This window comes from Dipteris shenzhenensis, chromosome 13, assembly GCF_047967505.1.
Source record: "Dipteris shenzhenensis isolate YYH24624 ecotype China chromosome 13, Dip_SZ_1.0, whole genome shotgun sequence".
NCBI classification, from domain to species: domain Eukaryota; kingdom Viridiplantae; phylum Streptophyta; class Polypodiopsida; order Gleicheniales; family Dipteridaceae; genus Dipteris; species Dipteris shenzhenensis.
The window spans coordinates 50,607,889-50,628,310 of record NC_141608.1 but is presented as its reverse complement, the minus strand read 5'-3'; the positions used below and the strand labels follow the sequence as shown (position 1 = coordinate 50,628,310).

Here is a 20,422-nt window from a genome sequence, read left to right as displayed (position 1 = left end):
GCACACTTGTGTGTGATTAAAGGTAACAAACCCCTAGCCAGGTCCTGAAGCTCCCACTCCGTGAGCTTCATGCCATCTCTCTCCACGTAGCCGCCCCCACCATCTTGAGCTCATGTCTTCCCTGCGAGTTCACTGTTGCGCCTGCCTTCATCAAGCTCCTTTGAGAATTACCACACCGTCGCGTACCCCGAGCCAAAGGCCTCTCCTTCTCTATCATCCAGAGCGCAGTAGTGACGACATTTCTCTCCTACATAAAAGAGTTCCCCATGCTTGCAATCGAGTCGCCTCCCTTGCTCCTCCCCAGAAGCCACCATGATGTCTTTCTTCCGATAACCACCACGTTTCCCAGCTCCTAGCCGCCACCTTGCCTTCAGAAGATTCTCCGTCATCCTCATGTAGCCACGTACATGCATGCTTCTTTGATATAAGCCACGTCACCTTTGCCTTTTTTTACCACTCTCCCATTAAAAAAAAGCAAATATCCCCTCAAGGCACATTAAATGCACATTTTGAACCTTTAGTTACACAATTCCCACACACATTAGCATGCACATTAAAGCGTGCATGCACCCCTGTACACACACATGAAAAGCCCCTTGACATGGACATCAGAACATGTCAAATTCCTGTAACATGCAAGTGCACATTGACTTAAGAAAATATTAAAAAACCCTTCATGACTTAACTTTACATGACCCCAAAAAGATTTCACATGACCACACACTGGACACCCTTGCTCTGGAAGTCTGGTCCAACCACATTGCATTTCATCATTTCCCATGAAGTCCCTGCAAAACATACTTTATTGTCTCAAAAAACTATACATTAGTCCATCATGCTTGTGAAAGAAAAATCCACAAATGCCAAAAGCCCACACCTACCCTAGATGTGTACAACTATGTGCCTACCCACAGCTATATACAGTGCTCAAAAACTTGATACAGATTTTGTCCTATCACCGGCAAGAAAGGTTGAAGCACTTCTGAAATTTTGTGCCATAAAGGACGATAATGAGCTCCCAAACCATACTTGCTAGCAGCCGTAGAAAAAGATAAAAGAGTACCATCATCCTGAAGTACATCTACCACAGAAGCAATACCTTTGAAAGATATAAAATAAGTACGCCTCGGTTCTTGTATAGCCAAAGAAGGGTGGAATACTTTGGACCAATAAATATTCTCAGCCCTCAAGGAATTTCCCAACAAGGAATCCCTGCCATTCCATTCCAAGTGGGATATAATATGCTTCCAATAAAGAAGCAAACGAGAGACAAAAGGGCAACCTCTGATCTTGCCTTGAATAGAGCCAAGTAGAAAATCCCACTGTGTAGGCTGCCAATGCCCAAAAGCAGAAGTATCAATATGCAACAAAAGAGAGCGGATCATGAAACCCCAAGGCTGATCCCCTTGCATAAACTGCAACATCATTTTCCTCCTGTGAGCAAGTATATGCACTTAGTAAACATAATGAGGGGAAGATAGAATTGTATGTATGCTATCAAAATGGATTACGTTATTCGCAAATGAACATGTAATGGCCAAGTTGCAAGCTTTCAATATTCAAGTTTCTTCCTCAGCTTTGTGAGCACCCAATCAATTTGTTGAGAACGAGTGAGTCCCCAACCTAGAGGATAGCCAAGATGTCGAATCAATTCAGAAGGTGGAACAATTTCCCCAGGCCACACAAGACTATGCCAGTCTTTAGCATGCAACGGCAATAGTTTGGGTTTCTGAAAATTCACATGAAAACCAGCAGCTAAGCCATATGTGGAAAGAGCCTACATAATCAAGGAGAGATCGCTCTGAGTATTTTTCAGGGTAAAGAAAGAATCATCAATGTATGCTTGAGCGATCATCCTGCGGCTGCCAGGAATTTCCAATCCATGCAACATGCTAGTGTCCAAAAGGTGGTCAATATATTGAAGCATTGGATGAGTGGCTATGGCAAATAGTAAAGTACTAAGGGGACAGCCTTGCCGAACAGAACAACCAAGAGTCCATGTTGTAGAAATATCCCCTGAAAGTATGCAGGCAGCTTTACTATCTTGATATAGCCAATTGATAACTTGCTGCATTGTTTTGCCAAATCCCAAGGCCTGCATTGTTTGTGAAATAAAGTCCCACTGAACAGTGTCAAAAGTTTTGGCAATATCAACTTGCAATAGCAAAACATCCTGCTCCATATATTTGGCATATTCTATTCCAACATAGGCATTAGCAATGTTGTATGTGATATGCCTACGAGGAACAAAACCATATTGCGCAGGATGCAACCCATCATGCAAATAGCCTTTTAACCGATCAACAATCATTTTGGGGGTAAATTTGTAAATAACTGGCATAAGCGTGATAGGTCTCCAATCAGCCAAAGATTCACAGATTTGCTTTTTTGGAAGGAGTTTAACAAGACCTCTCTTCCATGTGTCTGGCATTTTCTGATTTTGCCAAGCAGAATTCACCATATGCAGCAAAGCATGCTTCAAAAGAGGCCAATATTCTTTAAAAAACTCAACTGTAAGACCATCCCATCCTGGAGATTTCCATTTACCACAGGATTTGATTGCATCTGACAATTCCCTTTCAGTAAAAGGTTCCTCCAATTCCAAAGCCTGAGTAGTGGAGATAATAGGAGAAACATGCTGTAAAAGCAAATTTCTTACAGACAAAACCTGCTGTGAAGGAGGATCTGCATAACCAAACTGTTGAGAGAAAATGTACACAAACAGAAGCAAGCTGTGACCGTGATGTAGTCCATGAACCATCAAGCATAAGCACCCTGCAAATGTTTTTATTTAATCTCTTCTGATGCAAGCTTTTAAAAAATTGTTTGGAAGAATAGCCTTTATCTATGAAAGCTCTTTGTCTTACTCTGGTCTCCCATTTGGTAAGTTTCCTGTGATCATTGATTTGGAGACAATGTTTACCTTGGCATAGTGTTGTTTGCTCATGCACGGACGAAATTGACTGAGTTCAGTGGGGTCTTGGCAAGTCAATTTAGCCTGAGCAACAATTTCCCTCATAGTCTTCATGTAAGACTTGCCATAACCTCTAATTACAACTTGCATTTTGGAAACAAAAGAATCCCATGCATTATCGATATCAAAGTGGCTCTGAGAAGACAGAGATTGATAGGCATTAGTAACCATTGCCTTGAAAGTAACATGCTGCAAATAGCTATTGTTTACAATCAGATGTCGCCTGTGAGGCAGTCTATCATCTGACATATCATGAAAAGATAGCCTCAACCATAACGGTGCCACATATAAATCCACCACCCACACATACTTGAGCATCCATTTATACAAAGTCTTCGTACTGAGTTTCTCTTTGCACTCCGGAGGTGAAGGGTAGACTAGGCCATGACAAAGGCTAGCAGTAAAGCACACTGATATTCACCATTCCCAACATCTCTCAGCAAAATGGGATAGTAGAAAGGAAAAATTGATCAAGATGTATTTTGGGGGGGAACTGTAATTACAGCCGGCTATATTCAAAATAAATGCTCAACCAAGGCATTGGTAGATATCACACCGTCTGAAGCATTTCATGAGAGAAAGCCCGGGTGAGTCTTGTTGCATATGCTTTGGTTCACAAACAACACCACAAAATGCTTGATGATGAGCCTACAAATTGCAATTTTGTGGGTTACGGCTTGGCAAGCAAGGGCTTTAAAGTTTGGAATCGAACCACACGTTCCATCATTGTTAGTAGAGATGTAATTTTCAAGGATCACTCCAACAAAATGTTATAGAAGTGATGGACACGGATAACATGCCATTTGACATTCTTTCCTCTCCTGAATTTGAGCAGGAGGAACAGCATACATCTTCCTTACCCCTACAAGGCGAGAAGCGCAACAAAAAGAGCAGGAAATGCCCACTTTTGATGCCACAAATGAAGACTTGAAGGCATATTACAGAAGAAAACAGGATCAGCTTGTTGTACAACAGAAAAACCATGGGCAAAAGGCATTGTTCAAGATTTTAGTGACCTGGAAGGACACAGGCAGCCATCAAAAGGCTAAACCAAACAGCACAAAGGTATGCGCAAGCGGAAGGGATTAGCAATTAGAAAACATTTGCTCCCATTGCTAAAATGACCACTGTCCATTATGCTATTTCTCCTGCTGCAATTCCTGGATGGTCAGTGTATCAGATGGATGTGAAGACTAATTTCTTGAATGAAGAAAACAAAGTATGCAAACTTAAAAAGGCTATGGTCTAAAGCAAGACCCATGAGATTCGTATCAAAAGATACATACTTTTTAATACTCCCATTGAGCTGAATTTATACATTCTACAAGAATAGGGTATTTTGATCATCCTCATTCGTATGCGGATAACATTATACTCACTGGCAATGATGAGCAGAAAATTTCAGCGGTAAAACAAATGCTTTTCCCTCAGTTTGAGATGACTGCTCGGCCTGCTACAGTACTGTTTGGGATTGGAGTTTTGGCAACATCAAGAAGGAATTTTCATTTCTCACTCCAAGTATGCCTTGAGTATATTGCAGAAATTCAAAATGGAGGACAGCAAACTGGTGTCCAGTCCTATAGAGAAACGGCTCAATATCAGCAAAAATGATGATGCAGAAAAGGTTGATGACACTCTTTCTAGACACTTGGTGGGAAGTCTCACTTAATTATGCACTATGAGGCTTGGCATTGCATTTGCATTGTCCCATTGTTACACATTGGAATGGAGCCAAAAGAGTTCTCAGATATGCGTGTGGAGCTTTATCTTTTGGTTTGCACAAAGGGAATCCTGTGGAACTTCATGGTTTACAAATTCTGATTGGGCAAGGGGCATTGATGACTGCCGTAGATCTGCATCTGGGTATAGTTTCTTTTTGGGCACTTCTTGCCTATCATGGCTCACTAAGAAGCAGCCAGAGTCTCTCTTTATCCAGTGAAGTGGAATACAGGGCAGAAAATGCAGCCACAACCAAATGTATGTGGTTATCGGAGTCTTTCATATGCTTTGTAGCATTCCTAGGAGGGTGTCACAACTACCATACATGTGCGAGCAATTCATGCATTACAATAGGGTCCCCCGATTGGTGGAAAAAAGGTATTAGAGCATGAAAGATGGGGGAGGGGAAGGTGTAAAATGTGGGGAGGGATTTTCTGCCACGTGGCCTTCTAGACCTCTCTGCACCGCCCTCTACCTACGTATAAATTGATACCTCAATCAGCGCTTCCTTCCGTGTTCTGCATCTACCTTCCCTCCCTCGATTGCCTTCCCTGGCTCTCTCGACTGCCTTCCCTCCCTCAATTGCCTTCCTTGGCTTGAGCTTATGCACAGGCCTCCCACTATGGAAGCTACCTTCTGTCCCAGCTGCCTTCCCTGGCTCTCTCGACTGCCTTTCCTCCCTCTACCTTCCTTTGCTCATCGTCTACTGCCCAATATACTACAACGAAATGCAAGCTGCCAACAATAGAACAAATGCTCAATCGTTTGAATGAATACTTAATATCAAGTCGGAAGGAAAGGAAAGAAATATGCCGAGTTGACAAAGTCCAACAACTAATAGGGACCCCAAAATACCTCCTGCGATACCCAGCAGAATTGAAACACAAAATTACAAACCTGTTTCAACAAATCTCATGGAAATCCGAGATTCGAATGTAAAGATATAAAAAATTTTAATAAACCAAACAACGCATCATTGTATGCTTGCGTGAAGCACATTGAAATAACTTTATTTGGGGTTGTATTGATAACGGTTTCATTCAGCTGGTTTATTGTCCCATGGAGGATAATGTGGTGGACATCTTCCCGAAGCTCTCTTCGAGTCATTCATACACTTCAAAGATGGCTTAGGGATGAGGGATGTCAAACAATGTCAAGGGGGTAGTCACATGAGATTGTTTTCTCTTCTATGTACTCCCCATAGGTCGCTATGTACTGCTAGCACGATTTTGTGCATCCTTGGTACTTTAAGTACACTGACTACTTCAAAGATGTCTCCAAAGTACTTCATCCATATATTGAGGGGGGATTTTTAGGACATTTTACAACGACATGGATATGTATGACATAGAATAGTCTTCATTATTTTTCTATGTATTAGTGCCTCGGTATAAATACTAGTGCATATACTTTCATTTTCAATTTAGTACAACTAAGTCCATTGCAGTCCTACGTTTGTGTTGCACTCAGCTATTGCTCCTACATCTACATGATGTATTCCCTCAGGAATAGAAAAGTCACTCTCTTTTTCTGGGTTCTATCCATGGAGGGATTGTAATGAAGTAGTGGAGGAGTATTTTTAGAGCTGATCCTTCTTGTCCTCCATGCTATACAGCTGTTTAGTCTATTTAGCACTACCTTTAGGAATGCAGACAAGCCAAGATCATCTGGATTGGGATTACAAATCCGCAGCACAAATTTTACAACTTCCCTTTCTTCATTACTTGGGTTTCCAGGATGACAATTCTAGCCAAAATCGTTCAACTAAATCGGCTGAACTTTTGATTCTCTAGGTATATCCGTTTTAAGGAGACCTCCACTCGGATTCGGTTGCATGGCTGACAACACATGCTGCTCTTGGATTTTTGCCCGGGGCGTGCCCTCCTGCTGCCTTTCTTGAGACCTGGATCAGGTCAAATTGGGTGAAAAAAGAATTTGTGGTCATGAACATGCGTTTCCTGCAAAAGGGGTATTTTGTCTTTCTTTTTGAGAGAGCTGATATGGCCACCAAAGTTCTCCAACAGGGCCTGTGGACAATCTGCAATCAACCCCTCTACTTGGAAGGGTGGATTGAGAATTTTTCACTATATAAGCCTAGGTCCACACGAACCGTGGTGTGGGTGGAGCTATCGGATTTATCCCTCTCCCTGTGCAATTAGGCTGCCGCTTTGTGCAGAGGTTTAGGTGAGATACTCGGGGTAGAACTAATGAGAATCTCATAAATCCTAGGGGGACAACGCAGGTGTGTGCCAAGCTAGAAATTGTTGAGAATCTAGCTCCATTCTCAATAGGAATGGCTCTGTCTTCAAGGACCAATCCTTAGCCTATAAAAATTTATCAAATTCCGGTTTCCTATGTGGGCTTCTAGCCATATAGTGAAGAACTTCCCTTTAAAGAGGGGGAAGCCAAAAACGGGTGTGGAAGCCACTAAAGAAGCACCCGTGACGAGAGAAATGGGCCCCCAAAGACCCTAAAAGAACTTCCTAAGGCTGATCAGCCTCGAATAGAAACACTTCGTCCCAAAACAAGGGAAAAGAGATGGAGGAGCTAGCTATAGTAACAAAAAATGTGTTCCAGGCTCTTGTGGATCAAAAGATGGATGAGTGAATACAAGCTCATTAGGCTAAGAAGGGGCACACAAAGAATGATAAGTAAACCAATAGCCTTCCTTGTGTGGGCTTACTGACCCCTCACGAGGGGAGAAATTGCTAGATGGTTGAGGGTTAACACTCTCTCTCCATTTTTTAGGCCTCCAGGGAGTCAAGGTTAGTGGTGCTTTAGTTGAGACCACATATAAGTCTATAGACAAAAGAAGAGTCTGGTATTTTACCAACCATGATGATGCTAGACGGGGTACTGCAATAGAAATGCTCTCTCGTTATCAAAATGCTATTCAAAGAGTGTGGAATGATGCTAGAGGTAGATGTATTGCCTTATAGTGCATTTTGAAAGGTATTGCCTTTACAGGGATCTCAGTTTATGGTCCAACAAGATCTCAAAGGACTTAAACGTGGGATTCTCTCTCTAACACGTATGCAATGTTTTTTTGTTAGGGGACTTCACATGGTAGAGGATAGGGCTGATAGATGGTTGGGCAGAGGTTCTATAATTAGAGGCTCTCAACTTCAGGCCCGGGAGGACCTAAAGGATACACTACATTTGGTTGATTCAAGTGGCTCTGGTCTTTTTATTTGGAGCAATAGGCAGACAAGGGGCAATAGGAGGGAGGCTAGACTTGATAGGGTGTACTTGTCCCAGGACTTACTGAGCCAAACTATACATCTTAACAATCAGGTTCACTCCTCCCTGATGCTTTCTGACCACAAACTAGTCTCTCTGGTATGTGTCTTTGGCTCTGGAAAAAGGTCTCCCTCTTGGTTCGAGGCTGATCCTAGCCTTTGTCAGAAAAAGTGCCCAGGAACAAATTCACATTTTATGGTCTGCCTCTTTTGCTGAGCAGAGGACTGCTGCGGACTACTGGTTAATAGCACTTGAAGGAAACCAGATAATCCTCAAAGCTGCCAAAAAACATAGAATTTGATCAGGGCCGAAAGAATGGACAGCATTAAAGCCAACATTGAAAGCCTTGGAGGTTATGCCAGACAAGGTGACATTAATGCTCAGAAACAACTCAATTTGAACAAATAAAATGCAAGAACAAATAAAAATTGCTGAGACCAAGAATTACTACAGAGATTGATGGGCAGGCAGAATAGACAGGCCTACTAGTCATACTTTCAAACTCATCAGGAGGAAGAGAATCAACAAGGAGATTCCTGTTCTAAAGGAAAGTGCCTCAACCCATATCACTAGCACTTAAGAAAATCTGACTTTTATTCACCAACACTTCCAAAGTCTCCTCTCTACCTCATTTGGGACACATGATGCAGTAAGAAGGGCAAGGGAGCAGTGCAAGGCAGTCACAGATAAATCAGTGCAAAACTCTGATAATTTTCCATGGAAGCCCCCTTGACTCTAAAAGAACTTAAGGGATCAGTTGATGTAATATCTCATGGGAAAACCCCACGTGAGGATGGTTTGTCTATAGAGTTTTACAAGGTTTTTTGGGAGCTGGTTGCACCCTTTCTCCTCAAAGTTTGGGAAGAGAGCATTAAGGCACAACAATTGCCCAATCACATAAATGGTGGGATCATCAAACGCATCCCTAAAGAAGGGAACGAGGATGAAATAAGCAATTGTACACCCCTCACTATCTTTAACTGCAACTATAACACTTCTGCCAAAGCCCTTGCTCAAAGGATAAGAAGACAAGAGCCAAAAGGATTTATTAAAGGTAGGCACTTGCTAGAGGCTATTGTCAATGTTTGGGAAGGCTGTGAACATGCTAAGGATACGAGCCAAGGCAAATGCTTTTTGAAAGTCGACTTTGACAAAGCATAAAGCAGGTTGGAATGGGATTTTTCGATTCAAGCTCTCCAAGACATGGCACTAGGGGATGTGTGTCTCTTTTATCAGACTCCTCACTAATGCAATTCCAAGGTGTATGTGATGGAGAAATGACAGAATCCTTTACACTCAAAAGGTCCATTAGACAAGGATGCCCAATTCCCCCTTTACTCTATGCCATAGCTGTTGACTAATTGGGTTGGCATAAAAGAGTAGAAGGGAGATTTATTAGGGATATTGAACTGCCCTCAGGTAAACAATTGGTAAACCAAGAGTTTGCAGATGATACGAATTTGACTCCAAGAAATACAGATCAAGACAACAGTGAGGTTGTAGGATGCCTAAACATTTTTTCTCAAGCCTCAGGGTCAATGATAAATAAAACATGTTATGCCACATTGAGTGGAGGGGATCCAATTGTGCTTGAGCAGCTAGGATGCAAGAAGATTCTTGAAGACAAATTTTTCGGATTACTGGGCATCCCAATGGTTTGATATTTCTATGAAAGAGCAGTGGGAGTGGTTCCTTATCAAGTTCAAAAAGAAACTTTACAAGTGGAGAGGATACCAGGCCAACCTGGCTAGAAGGTGAAGGTGCATGGTGGAGAGGGAGAGAGACAGAGAGGGTAGGCTAGGGAGAGAGATAATTATACTCAAAGAGAGACATAATGAAATCGAAATGAAATAGCAAGAGCAATGAACAAAATGAAAGCACCCACATGTAGACCAAAGAGCTTGCAGGCATATACTTTTCTGCTCAAAAAATTCATAAAGTGGTTGCACAATCAGCCTGCATTGAAAAAGGTCAAAAGACCAGGGGGGCTGAATAGGTGCAAGAGTTTGGTATCGCATTAAGATATGGTAAAGGAAAGTTTAATGTGATAGCCAAAGTGTTGAGTTAGATGTCTAAGATAAATGAACTGAGTTTTACTTACTTTTCAAATGAGGTCCTCAAGCTCTTGAAGAATAACCTTTACTCAAAATTTTGGTTAGTTATTAATAATAGAGGACCTATGGAGATTAAATATTTAATGATGCTCATCCTATAGTTTCAACACCAAAGGCTGGCATTGAATAAGTACCAGAGGTTCCTGAAAGTAGTAACACTTTCCAAGATAAAGTAGTAGGTACAAAAGTAGAGAAAATATATCATGGTAGATGGTTATCTACTCTACAAGGGTAGAATTGACATCCTATACTCGCACCAACTTTAAATGACTTTTATGATTGTAAAGTGCCAGACATCTAGAAAATCAAGAGACTTGTGCTCTCTAAAGAGACAAGTCTTGTAGCCTGGTATGAATCAGGATGTCCAAGATTATGTTGTTAAGAGCCAAAAGTGCCAAGTAAATAAAACAAAGCGTCTTAGAGAAGGACATCCAAAGACTATGCTGTTAAGTGTCAAGGAATTAAACAAAGCATCTTAAGTTAGGCAGTTTGCTTCATCCACTGGAGATCCCATATGGCAAGTGGGACAGTATTTGTACGGATTTGATTGTAGAGTTCATGACTCTTTGTGGATAATAGTTTATAGATTGACCATCTTGGCTCATTTTATTCCAACTAGAAAAAACGTGAAAACCCTGGAGTTGGCAAGAACATTAGTAAAAAAAGTTTTCAAGTTGTATGCTATACCAGCTCGTAATAGTTAAGTCACTGCAATCGTAAGTTTGATAGGTGTTTCTGAAGGGCTGTCTTTCATAAGTTGGAAACTAAGTTAAATATGAGGCTTTCAAGGATATATAACATCCTTATGTAAGTAACAGGAAGACAAACGGGAAAGAGTAGCCTACAGCTCCACTATCTATAGGGAAGAGTACATACAGCCAAAGACTTTCTCTAAGACATGCATCAGATAAAGATAATGAGCATGCCTAGGATAGTATTAAAAAGGATCCAGATAGAGCTAACAGTTATGTCAATACACATAAAAGAAGAGTTGAATTTCACAAAGGTGAGAATTTATTGAAGTACCCAACCCTTCTAAAACCCTCAAGATTGGTGAGTGCCCTAAGCTATCTGCACCTGGAGTTTGAGGGGACAGTATTTATTGGAACGTGGGATTGTGATTCAGCAAACATCTTTTGACACGCTTTAAAGCAACATAATGGGTCTGCTGAGCTCAGCCTCAACTTCTGGCCCATGCTACAATATTGTAATTGACGTTACTCTGCTTTGCAACGCAGTTTCTATCTCGAATGTAATCTCTTCCAACAAGAATGATAGTAATTAAGGGGACAAAGACTGATGCTGTGAATGAAAACATGACTGCTTGTTTAAGCTTCCACATTATGTATCATTCAAGTTTCCATGTGCTACCATCGTTCATGCTACTCATTAATTAACTAATGATAAGAATTTACATTCACAGCATCTTTTGTCACTGCTGCTCAACTTTTGACCTCATCTAAGCAAACACAACAGGAGATTTTAATATTACAATGGAATAGACAATAGTATGGACAAGAATATAAACAAGCTCATGTGACGATAAATAACTGTCATACCAAAATTGCTGTCATACGCTCCTGAGTAAGGGACTCAACTCGAGCAAGTAGCAGGACCATTGCTTGAAGCTCTCTATGCCTATTCTTCAGAGTTCTTCGTGCTAGTCGGCCATCTAGCTGTGAAGCTTCCCTCGCCATATCAGCAAGCTCTGTGCAGATAATCCAATCAGCTCTTTGTAACTATAATGGAAGTGTAATGAAGCTAAAGAAAAAGCATGCACATGACCAGAAAGTCTAACCTCATACTACCTTTCTCAGAGTCAGCACAGAGAACACGGGCAAAAGCACGCAAAGACTGTGGGATGCCTTTCCCTCTTCCTTTGACAGACTTGACCTCTCTAGGTGATATTATAAAAAGAAAAGAAAGAATATCTTAGAAATAATAATCTTTTTCAATGCTGGAAGCTTGACAGGGTAAAATATATTTGATGCAAGCAACGAGCCTCAACTTGATCATAAAAGCATTGCCACCACCATCATTATCTCCAATGCCAGGTAGTGTTGGCATTCCATGTGAATGAAGAAGTTGCAGCTTTTCTTTTCGAAGCACATCTCTTTGGGATAGCCCCATCCAAACCTCCACCTGCATTCCCAAAATATACATACAATTTCATTGGCATTTAAACCTTATTTGCCTTTCACTTTGCAGAACTGACAAGAAATCTGTGATTTCATCAAAACCATTGGCAAGCAATGGTCTGAGAGTCCTAGAAAACAAAGACTGATACAATTAATTCCCACAGAAATATTGCATGTGTGCAAGGTGACCTCTATTCAGTTTTGTTGAGCAACTGATTCCTCTCATATAAGTTCCCTGTACTGACAGCATTTATAGAATCCTATACATGAAAGAAGGTTGGCACACATACAACGCCACGTGGTGACAAGGATGATCACCCCCTCTGCTGCCTCTGCTTGCCTTGTATAATCTGCCTCTTTTCTGCTGTTCTCAGATGGTCTCACATGCTTTCCACATGGGGGAGGCTCTAGCGTGGTTGACTACATCATGGGATCCCCCGCCTTCACATCTCACATCACATATTTTACTGTAGCACCTCTTCCTCCAAGGACTGACCATACCTACCTATTCTTTAGCATTTCCACTCTCGGTCGCACAGTACCCTCCACCCCACTGACTTCTTACTCCACCTACCATGATATATGCTTCGACCACGATCACTCACCTATTTACTCAGGCCGTCTATACATACTTCTCGCTTATATTGACTTCATACCTCTATTAGAGGACCGCACTTCCCTGATCACCCGCTCACTACACGAAGCTTCCCTCCACGCTTTTCCTCACACCACTGGCTCCACCCGCCCACCACCACTAGGGACCGTACCTTGTAATAGCTGCTACGATGATGAATGTAAGGCTGTACGCCGTCAGCTCAGATTTGAAACCAAAAACAGTCTTTCGAGCGAGCCAAAGACGCTACACGAGTATCGTCGATTGGTACATAGAAAGAAACTAGATTTCACCCATCGAAACGAGGAGGAACTACTTTAACACTTCGCTTAGTAACAATTCTTAAGGACTTTTGGCCGAGATTTCTTGAGGGACGGTCCGCCTCTCCACTCACTGACACTCAAGTCTAGTATAGTTACGCATGCACTCTATATGACATCCCAAATCAGCCAGTCCCTGACCTCTCACATTTGCCACGCCCCACTTCATGTACCCTCTTCACTAAGGGGGGGGAGTGAAGGACGTTGTAATGAAACCTCATAATGACCGAGCGAAGGATTATGAGGGACTATGCACTGAGTTCATTGCATATGGAATTAACCTCCTAGTCCCGATCTTAGCAAAGCTTTTCAATGAAGCTGTTTGTTTGGCCCACGTACCTGGACCGTTAACACCATTTCACCCATCCACAAGGCAAGGGATCCCATGAGCCCGGAGAATTACAAGACCATTATGATTGGACATGACATGTCCAAGATTTATGCATCAATGCTTGATTCCAAGGTTAGCCAATTTGCAGAGTGTCGAGGACTTGAAGCAGCAAGACAAGCAAGGTTCTGGTGTGATCATGAGACGATGGATCACATTCTCACGCTCAAATGTATCATCGAGGAGGCGAGGGCACGGAAGCAGAGGGTTTACTGTTGCTTTGTGGATTTCCACAAACCATTTGATACGGTGCCGAGAGCCTGCCTCATCTGGCGCCTATAGGATTCGGGTTATGACCAGGATATCATCTGGGCTGTTATGGCACTTTACGAGAGAGTCTCAAGCAGAGTATGAGTAGGGACTGGGTGGACAAACAAGATCATGAGCACTATTGGGGTCAAATAGGGGTGTCCTTTATCACTTAGCCTGTTTGGCCTCTACATAGATAAGCTCGAGACGGTGATGCAGACACGAGGGGTTAGATGTTCTCTTGCTGGCACATTGATCCGAATATTGCTATACACAGATGACGTGGCTCTTTTGTCTTGCTCAGCAAAGGGGCTCCAGAGACACCTTGACACATTACAGTCCTTTTGTGAGTCTCATGATTTGAAGGTCAACATGGGTAAAACCAAGATTATGATCTTCAACACATCTCGCGCCGTCATGTGCCAAGAGCACTTCATGTTTGATGGGTCTCCTGTTAAGATAGTTTCATCATACATGTATCTTGGGGTTGTCTTCTCCCGACCCATCTTCACTATGAGACCCGCGATGCATGCCTGGTTGGGCAGACGTTACGCTTCATTGGCCAGACTAGAGAGGCAGTGCTTCCGCTTGCACTTTCAGGATCCGCAGACTAAGGGAATGCTTTTTGACTCCTTGGTCCGCCTAGCTGGAATGTATGGCAGCCCTTGATGGCGGCCAGACTTATCAGATACAAAGTGGGCTCGTGTAGAGCGGCTTCAGGTTCTCATGCTATCACAGATGATCCGAGGTAAGCCATCCGTCCCTCACCAGATCATTCAGCTCAGTTCGGGTCATCTCCATTACAGCTAGATGCTGCATTTCAGGTCATCACATATCTATACCGAGTCAGGGAGTATGGGAATTATACTTCTAGGCGTAGCATGCTACCATGGTTGGCACTGTCCTCCTTTACAGTAGGAGGGGATCAGAGATGCAAGAGGCTACTTCGATCATGGAGACAAGAGCAGACTTCTCACGTGGCAGATACCTCTTAGAGCTCCATCACGGAGTTCTTCCTGCTAGATCACATGGATCACATGGACCCCCATGGGACGAGACCTAGACATGATCGTGACCCAAAGCCAGTGACTCGACAACTCAGACAAAGGGTTGACGCACAGCTTACACTTGGGGATATCCCCTCCTTGTTCAGAGTCGGAGCCTTGCCGACAGGGGTTATTGTAGCCCTTGTTAGGCGCAGAGTTATGTCCAGGAGACGTCACAGGGTCACACCCGTGAGCAGCCGACATCACTCTATTGCCACGTTCATGCCTCCATCGCCTCGTCCATCCTAGTCACTAGACGATGTTGGTGATGACGATGATGATGAGATTGATATGTAGTTGACCATTGATATGACTATGTTGTACTTAGTACTTAGTACTACCATTTTGCATTTTTTTGCATTTTGCATTGGTGTTGATAATAGGAGATGCACGCTGTAACAACTCATGTCGTGCCAACAAAACCTCCTGCAAATGGAAATCTACACTCCCAAACTATCGGGCAAAATCAGTGGCACATGCCTGAGCAAGGTGTGCTCAAGAGGTAGTCCAATATCCATCCAGCTGAAAAACCTGGCAAACATTGTGGCTTGCCTCTTATAGTGTAAACTTTTGAAAAGCTCTTTAGAAGAGAAACCTTTACCCAAGAGAGCCTTTTGTCTAGCGTTAGTTTCCCAGTTTGTAATTTTTATGTGGTCATTCCTCTGTAACAGATGCTTTGCTTGACATAAACATGCAAGCTCAAGGTCGATTAAATTCCTAACATAACTGAGCTCTATCAAAATTTGGCAATTGAATTAGCATCCGAAACTGTCTTCCGTAAGTCATGAAGGTAATTCTTCACATACTAATGAATCACAGCTTGCATTCGAGCAAAAGCATTCCGTGCATAAGTAATGTCAATCTGGCATTGTTCGTAGAGAGGTGTGATGACGTCATACACCATTAGTTTATACTCATCATGCTCCATATAAGTATTATTAACTATAAGCAGTCGTTTATTTGGCAGCCTATTATGCGGCATCACATGAAAGGACCACCTCAGCCATAACCAAGCATGATCCGAGTCCCGGAAGGCATAGTCCACCCACACTCAACAAGTAGGAGCATCATATTGGTGCACATTCTCCATATACCGATGGTACAACCTTGCCTAATATGCAGACTAGGCATTATATTGAAAAATAGGCCTGAAAGCATAGTAGGTTTTAATTCCTTTCGAAGATCCACAAGGCTGAGCTGAGAGATTAATTAGACCAATGTTGACATTCAAAGGACTACATCTGGGTGTTGCCAAATGTAATTGAACTATGAGGATGCCAAAGGGAACAAACCAAATCCACTGGTTTTTACTGGCTGGGAGTCGGTATGAGTATCCAAAAAAGAGTGAGTTTAAAAAGAAGTGGATTAGCAAAGCCAGTAGAGACTCCTTCAAAACCAAGTATCAACATAGGGGTGAAAAGAAAAGTAACTCCAATGGCAGCCCAGGCTTGGTCAAAATCTTCTTTGATTCCAAAACAAAAAGAGAAAGTGAGAAGAGAAGGCTTGTGTTTCAAATGTCAACATGCTAGCTAGCACAGTTGACATCAACTCTTAAGGTAGATGGGAAACGTTTTGCTTGCCATGTGGGCAACAAACCCGGATGGCTGATCGTGATTTTGGAGTGCGACGTTGAGATGCAAAGATGTCTCAGAGCCGACCAGATACAGATTCAGCTAATTGTTTCTTTGTTCAGCATCAGTAGAGTCGATTGATGGTCCATCGACTACCACTGACGCTACCCAAGATGAGGAGATGGCCAAATTGACTAATCAATTTGCAGAGGAGTTTTTTTATTGTTTTAGGGATGAGTTGCCTTATGGTTTACCTCCAGAATGGAATGTTCAACATAAGATTGAACTTATCTTGGGGACAGAACCCGTCAATAAGCCTCCCTATAGGTTAAGTTTTACTAAAGAAGCTGAGGTGCGAAGGCAACTGGAGGAATACATCAAGCTCAGGCAGATTCAGCCCAATTTCTCACCGTTTGGTTCGCTAGTGATATTGAAGTAAAAGAAACATGATACTCTCCTTCTTTGTATAGATTACAGAGCACTGAACAATAAGCACAGGTATCCCATGGCTTGGATTGAGGACTTGCTAGATACATTACATGGAGCCATAATTTTCAGCAAGATAGATCTTAAGTGTGGCTACCATCATATCCAAATTAGAGCTGAGAATGTCCATAAAACCGCTTCTAGAAGCAACGCCGTTTGGACTTACCAATTCTCCAGCTACATTTGTCATGCTTATGAACGATTTACTACGCCCATATATTAGGAAGTTTATAATACATTTTATTGACGATATCATTGTTTTCAGCAAAAGTATTGCTGAGCATCGTGAACACTTAAGAATAGTGTCCAGTGCTTTAAGGAAAGTAAGTTTGTATCTAAATAACAAGAAAATTGTGTTGTGCATGGTAAGACATGAATATTTTGGATTCATTATTACTCCTGATGGGGTGGACATGGATCCAAAGAAAGTTGCTATGATACTGACTTGGCCTATCCCTCAGAAATTGACCGCTTTGCGATCATTCTTGGGATTTATCCAATTTTATCAAAGGATATTCTGAGATAGTATTGCCTTTGGCTGACTTGACCTCAGATAAAATAATTTTTATATGGGAATAGAATCAACGAGAAAGTTTAAATGCCATAAAACAAGCTATGGGTGGTCTCAGGGCCGGTGTTGAAAATTATCAATCCCCAAAAACTGTTTGTCATTGAAACTGAAGCAAGTAGCATTGCAGTAGGTGCAGTTCTCCTCCAAGAGGAGGGGCCAATAGCCGTTGAAAGCAAGAAGTTTTCTCCCTCTCAGCGACATTGGTCAACTCATGAATTAGAAGTGTATGCGGTTATCCATGCTGTAAAACCATGGAGGAATTATTTATATGGCTCAGAGTTCTACCTAGATATAGATCATGATACTCTAAAGCATTTTTGTAAACCACCTGACTTGAGAGGCCGCCAAGCTGGGTGGGCAGAACTCATGCAAGAGTTTAACATGACGATTCGGTACCGAAGAGGAAAGGAAGCTATGCGTTGTCGTGTATTATGCATAAGATGAGTTCCACGGTATTAGAGAGTGCTCTAATGACCGAGATTATAGAAACTCAAAAAGTGGACGAGTTTGTCCAAATCCTTTGGCCTAAGTCTTAAGTGGTTAAACTCGGGGAAAAGGATGACCTAGCATCCAAAAAAGGCCAAAACTTCTGCAAAATATACCATAGCGGATGGTATGGTGGTACCTAATCCGAATGATCTCAAATAAAGGGTCATTCAATAGTGCCATGATAGCCTATGTGTAGGACATCTAGGTGTCGAGAAGACACATGATCATGTGAAGCAAGATTTCTTTTAGCCAAGATTTCATTATTACTCCTGATGGGGTGGACATGGATCCAAAGAAAGTTGCTACCATATTGACTTGACCTATCCCTCAGAAATTGACCGCTTTGCGATCATTCTTGGGATTTATCCAATTTTATCAAAGGATATTTTGAGATAGTATTGCCTTTGGCTGACTTAACCTCAGATAAAATAATTTTTATATGGGAATAGAATCAACGAGAAAGTTTAAACGCCATAAAACAAGCTATGGGTGGTCTCAGGGCCGGTGTTGAAAATTATCAATCCCCAGAAACCGTTTGTCATTGAAACTGAAGCAAGTAGCATCGGTAGGAGCAGTTCTCCTCCAAGAGGGAGAGCCAATAGCCGTTGAAAGCAAGAAGTTTTCTCCCTCTCAGTGACATTGGATGAATTAGAATTGTATGCGGTTATCCATGCCATAAAACCATGGAGGAATTATTTATATGGCTCAGAGTTCTACATAGATATAAATCATGATACTCTGAAGCATTTTTGTAAACCACCTGACTTGAGAGGCCGCCAAGCTAGGTGGACAGAACTCATGCAGGAGTTTAAGATGATGATTCGGTACCGAAGAGGGAAGGAAGCTTATGCGTTGTCGCACATTATGCATAAGATGACTTCCACGGTATTAGAGAGTGCTCTAATGACCGAGATTATAGAAACTCAAAAAGTGGACGAGTTTGTCCAAAGCCTTTGGTCTAAGTCTTAAGTGGTTAAACCCAGGGAAAAGGATGCCTAGCATCCAAAAAAGGCCAAAACTTCTGCAAAATATACCATAGCGGATGGTATGGTGGTACCTAATCCGAATGATCTCAAATAGAGAGTCATTCAACAGTGCCATGATAGCCTATGTGTAGGACATCTAGGTGTCGAGAAGACACATGATCATGCGAAGCAAGATTTCTTTTGGCCAAAAATGAAAAAGTAGATTCATGAATATGTGATACCTTGTTTTTCATGTCAAGGCAAAGCGGGTGAAGTCACCTGCCCTTTTACAACCCTTGGAAATACAATTCCGTAGATTGGAGAGCATTTCCATGGACTTTATAGTTGATCTGCCTCTAACACAAGATGGATATGATTCTATCCTTGTGGTGGTTAATCGTCTTACCAACATGGCTTACTTCATTCCGACTAGGGAGTCTATTAGTGCCTCGCAAGTGGCAGCTTTGTTTATTAAACATAAATTTGATCTGCATGGATTACATAGATCCATAGTGTCAGACAAAGATGATAAATGTACTAGTCATTTTTGTGTGGATCATCTTGAAACGTATGGTCAGACTTTAATAGTAAACCAGACTTTAGAGGATATGCTTAGAGCATATGTTTCATTGAGGCAACATGCGTGAGACAAGTGGTTACCACTATTGGAATTTGTCTACAATGATAGAAAACATTCCTTTATAAAAATGAGTCAGTTCAAGCTGAACTATGGTTATGGACCAGCAAATCCAACCACAATTGGAATACCTCAGAAAGTGCCGAGTGCCACAAACTATGTTGTTCCGATGCAGGAGATGCTAGCACTTTGCAAGAGCTAACATCTGCCAAGCTATGGATAGAGCTAAGGCGTATGCGGATGAAAATAAATATTTTAGATAATTTAAGGAAGGAGAAAAAGTTTCTCTCACAATTCCTTCACACTCTTAAGTCTTTGACTGTAGGGGAGTGGGTTAAATTATCACCTGGATATTGTGGGCCGTGGTTAATTCTTAAAAGAATAGGCAAGGTTGCCTATAACTTGGAATTACCACAGAAGTTTATGCACCTAGGTGACTCAATAATCGAGTGTATTGTTTTGTTTTGAGAGATAGAGGATAATGCAAGACGGAAACTAACAAGAGTCATGGACCCAGGAACAATGCAAGTGTGTAATCGGAAGATACCTATAGTGTTGGTTGCATGGCATGGTATGCCTCTACCGAAAGCAACCTGGGAATCCATACACCAGCTGCAGCGAGAATGCCCAACTTTCATCATCAAGGATGTTGATGCTTGAAGAGGAAAGGAATGTTATGCTCAAGCTAAGGTAACATGACCTCAAAAGGGCCAATGGACATTTTCCTTTAAAGGACCGGCTTTTATATTATATTTTATTGTGATGCAGGTAAATAGTTAAGGGGATCAATGTCAAGGTCCCTGGTGAGAGTGAATTGGCACTGACTAGATGGTTCTAAAGGTCAAGGACCTAGGTGCACCAAAATGGGTAAAGCAAGGGGACAAATGTAATAAATGTACTCC

General features: G+C 42.0%; 1 protein-coding gene across 4 annotated transcripts in view; it reads right to left on the bottom strand.

Moving 5' to 3' along the window:
* The window catches only part of LOC147895538 (SET domain-containing protein), a 154,763-nt gene that overhangs the window by 19,154 nt on the left and 115,187 nt on the right, over positions 1-20,422 (bottom strand). For all 4 annotated transcript variants that reach the window (XM_087383936.1, XM_087383937.1, XM_087383935.1 and 1 more), the window contains 3 exons: positions 12,056-12,189; positions 11,856-11,944; positions 11,607-11,755 (listed from right to left, as the gene is read on the bottom strand). In XM_087383936.1, the coding sequence (XP_087240062.1) occupies positions 11,607-11,755; positions 11,856-11,944; positions 12,056-12,189 (372 nt within the window). The remainder of the gene's footprint in view (positions 1-11,606; positions 11,756-11,855; positions 11,945-12,055; positions 12,190-20,422) is intronic.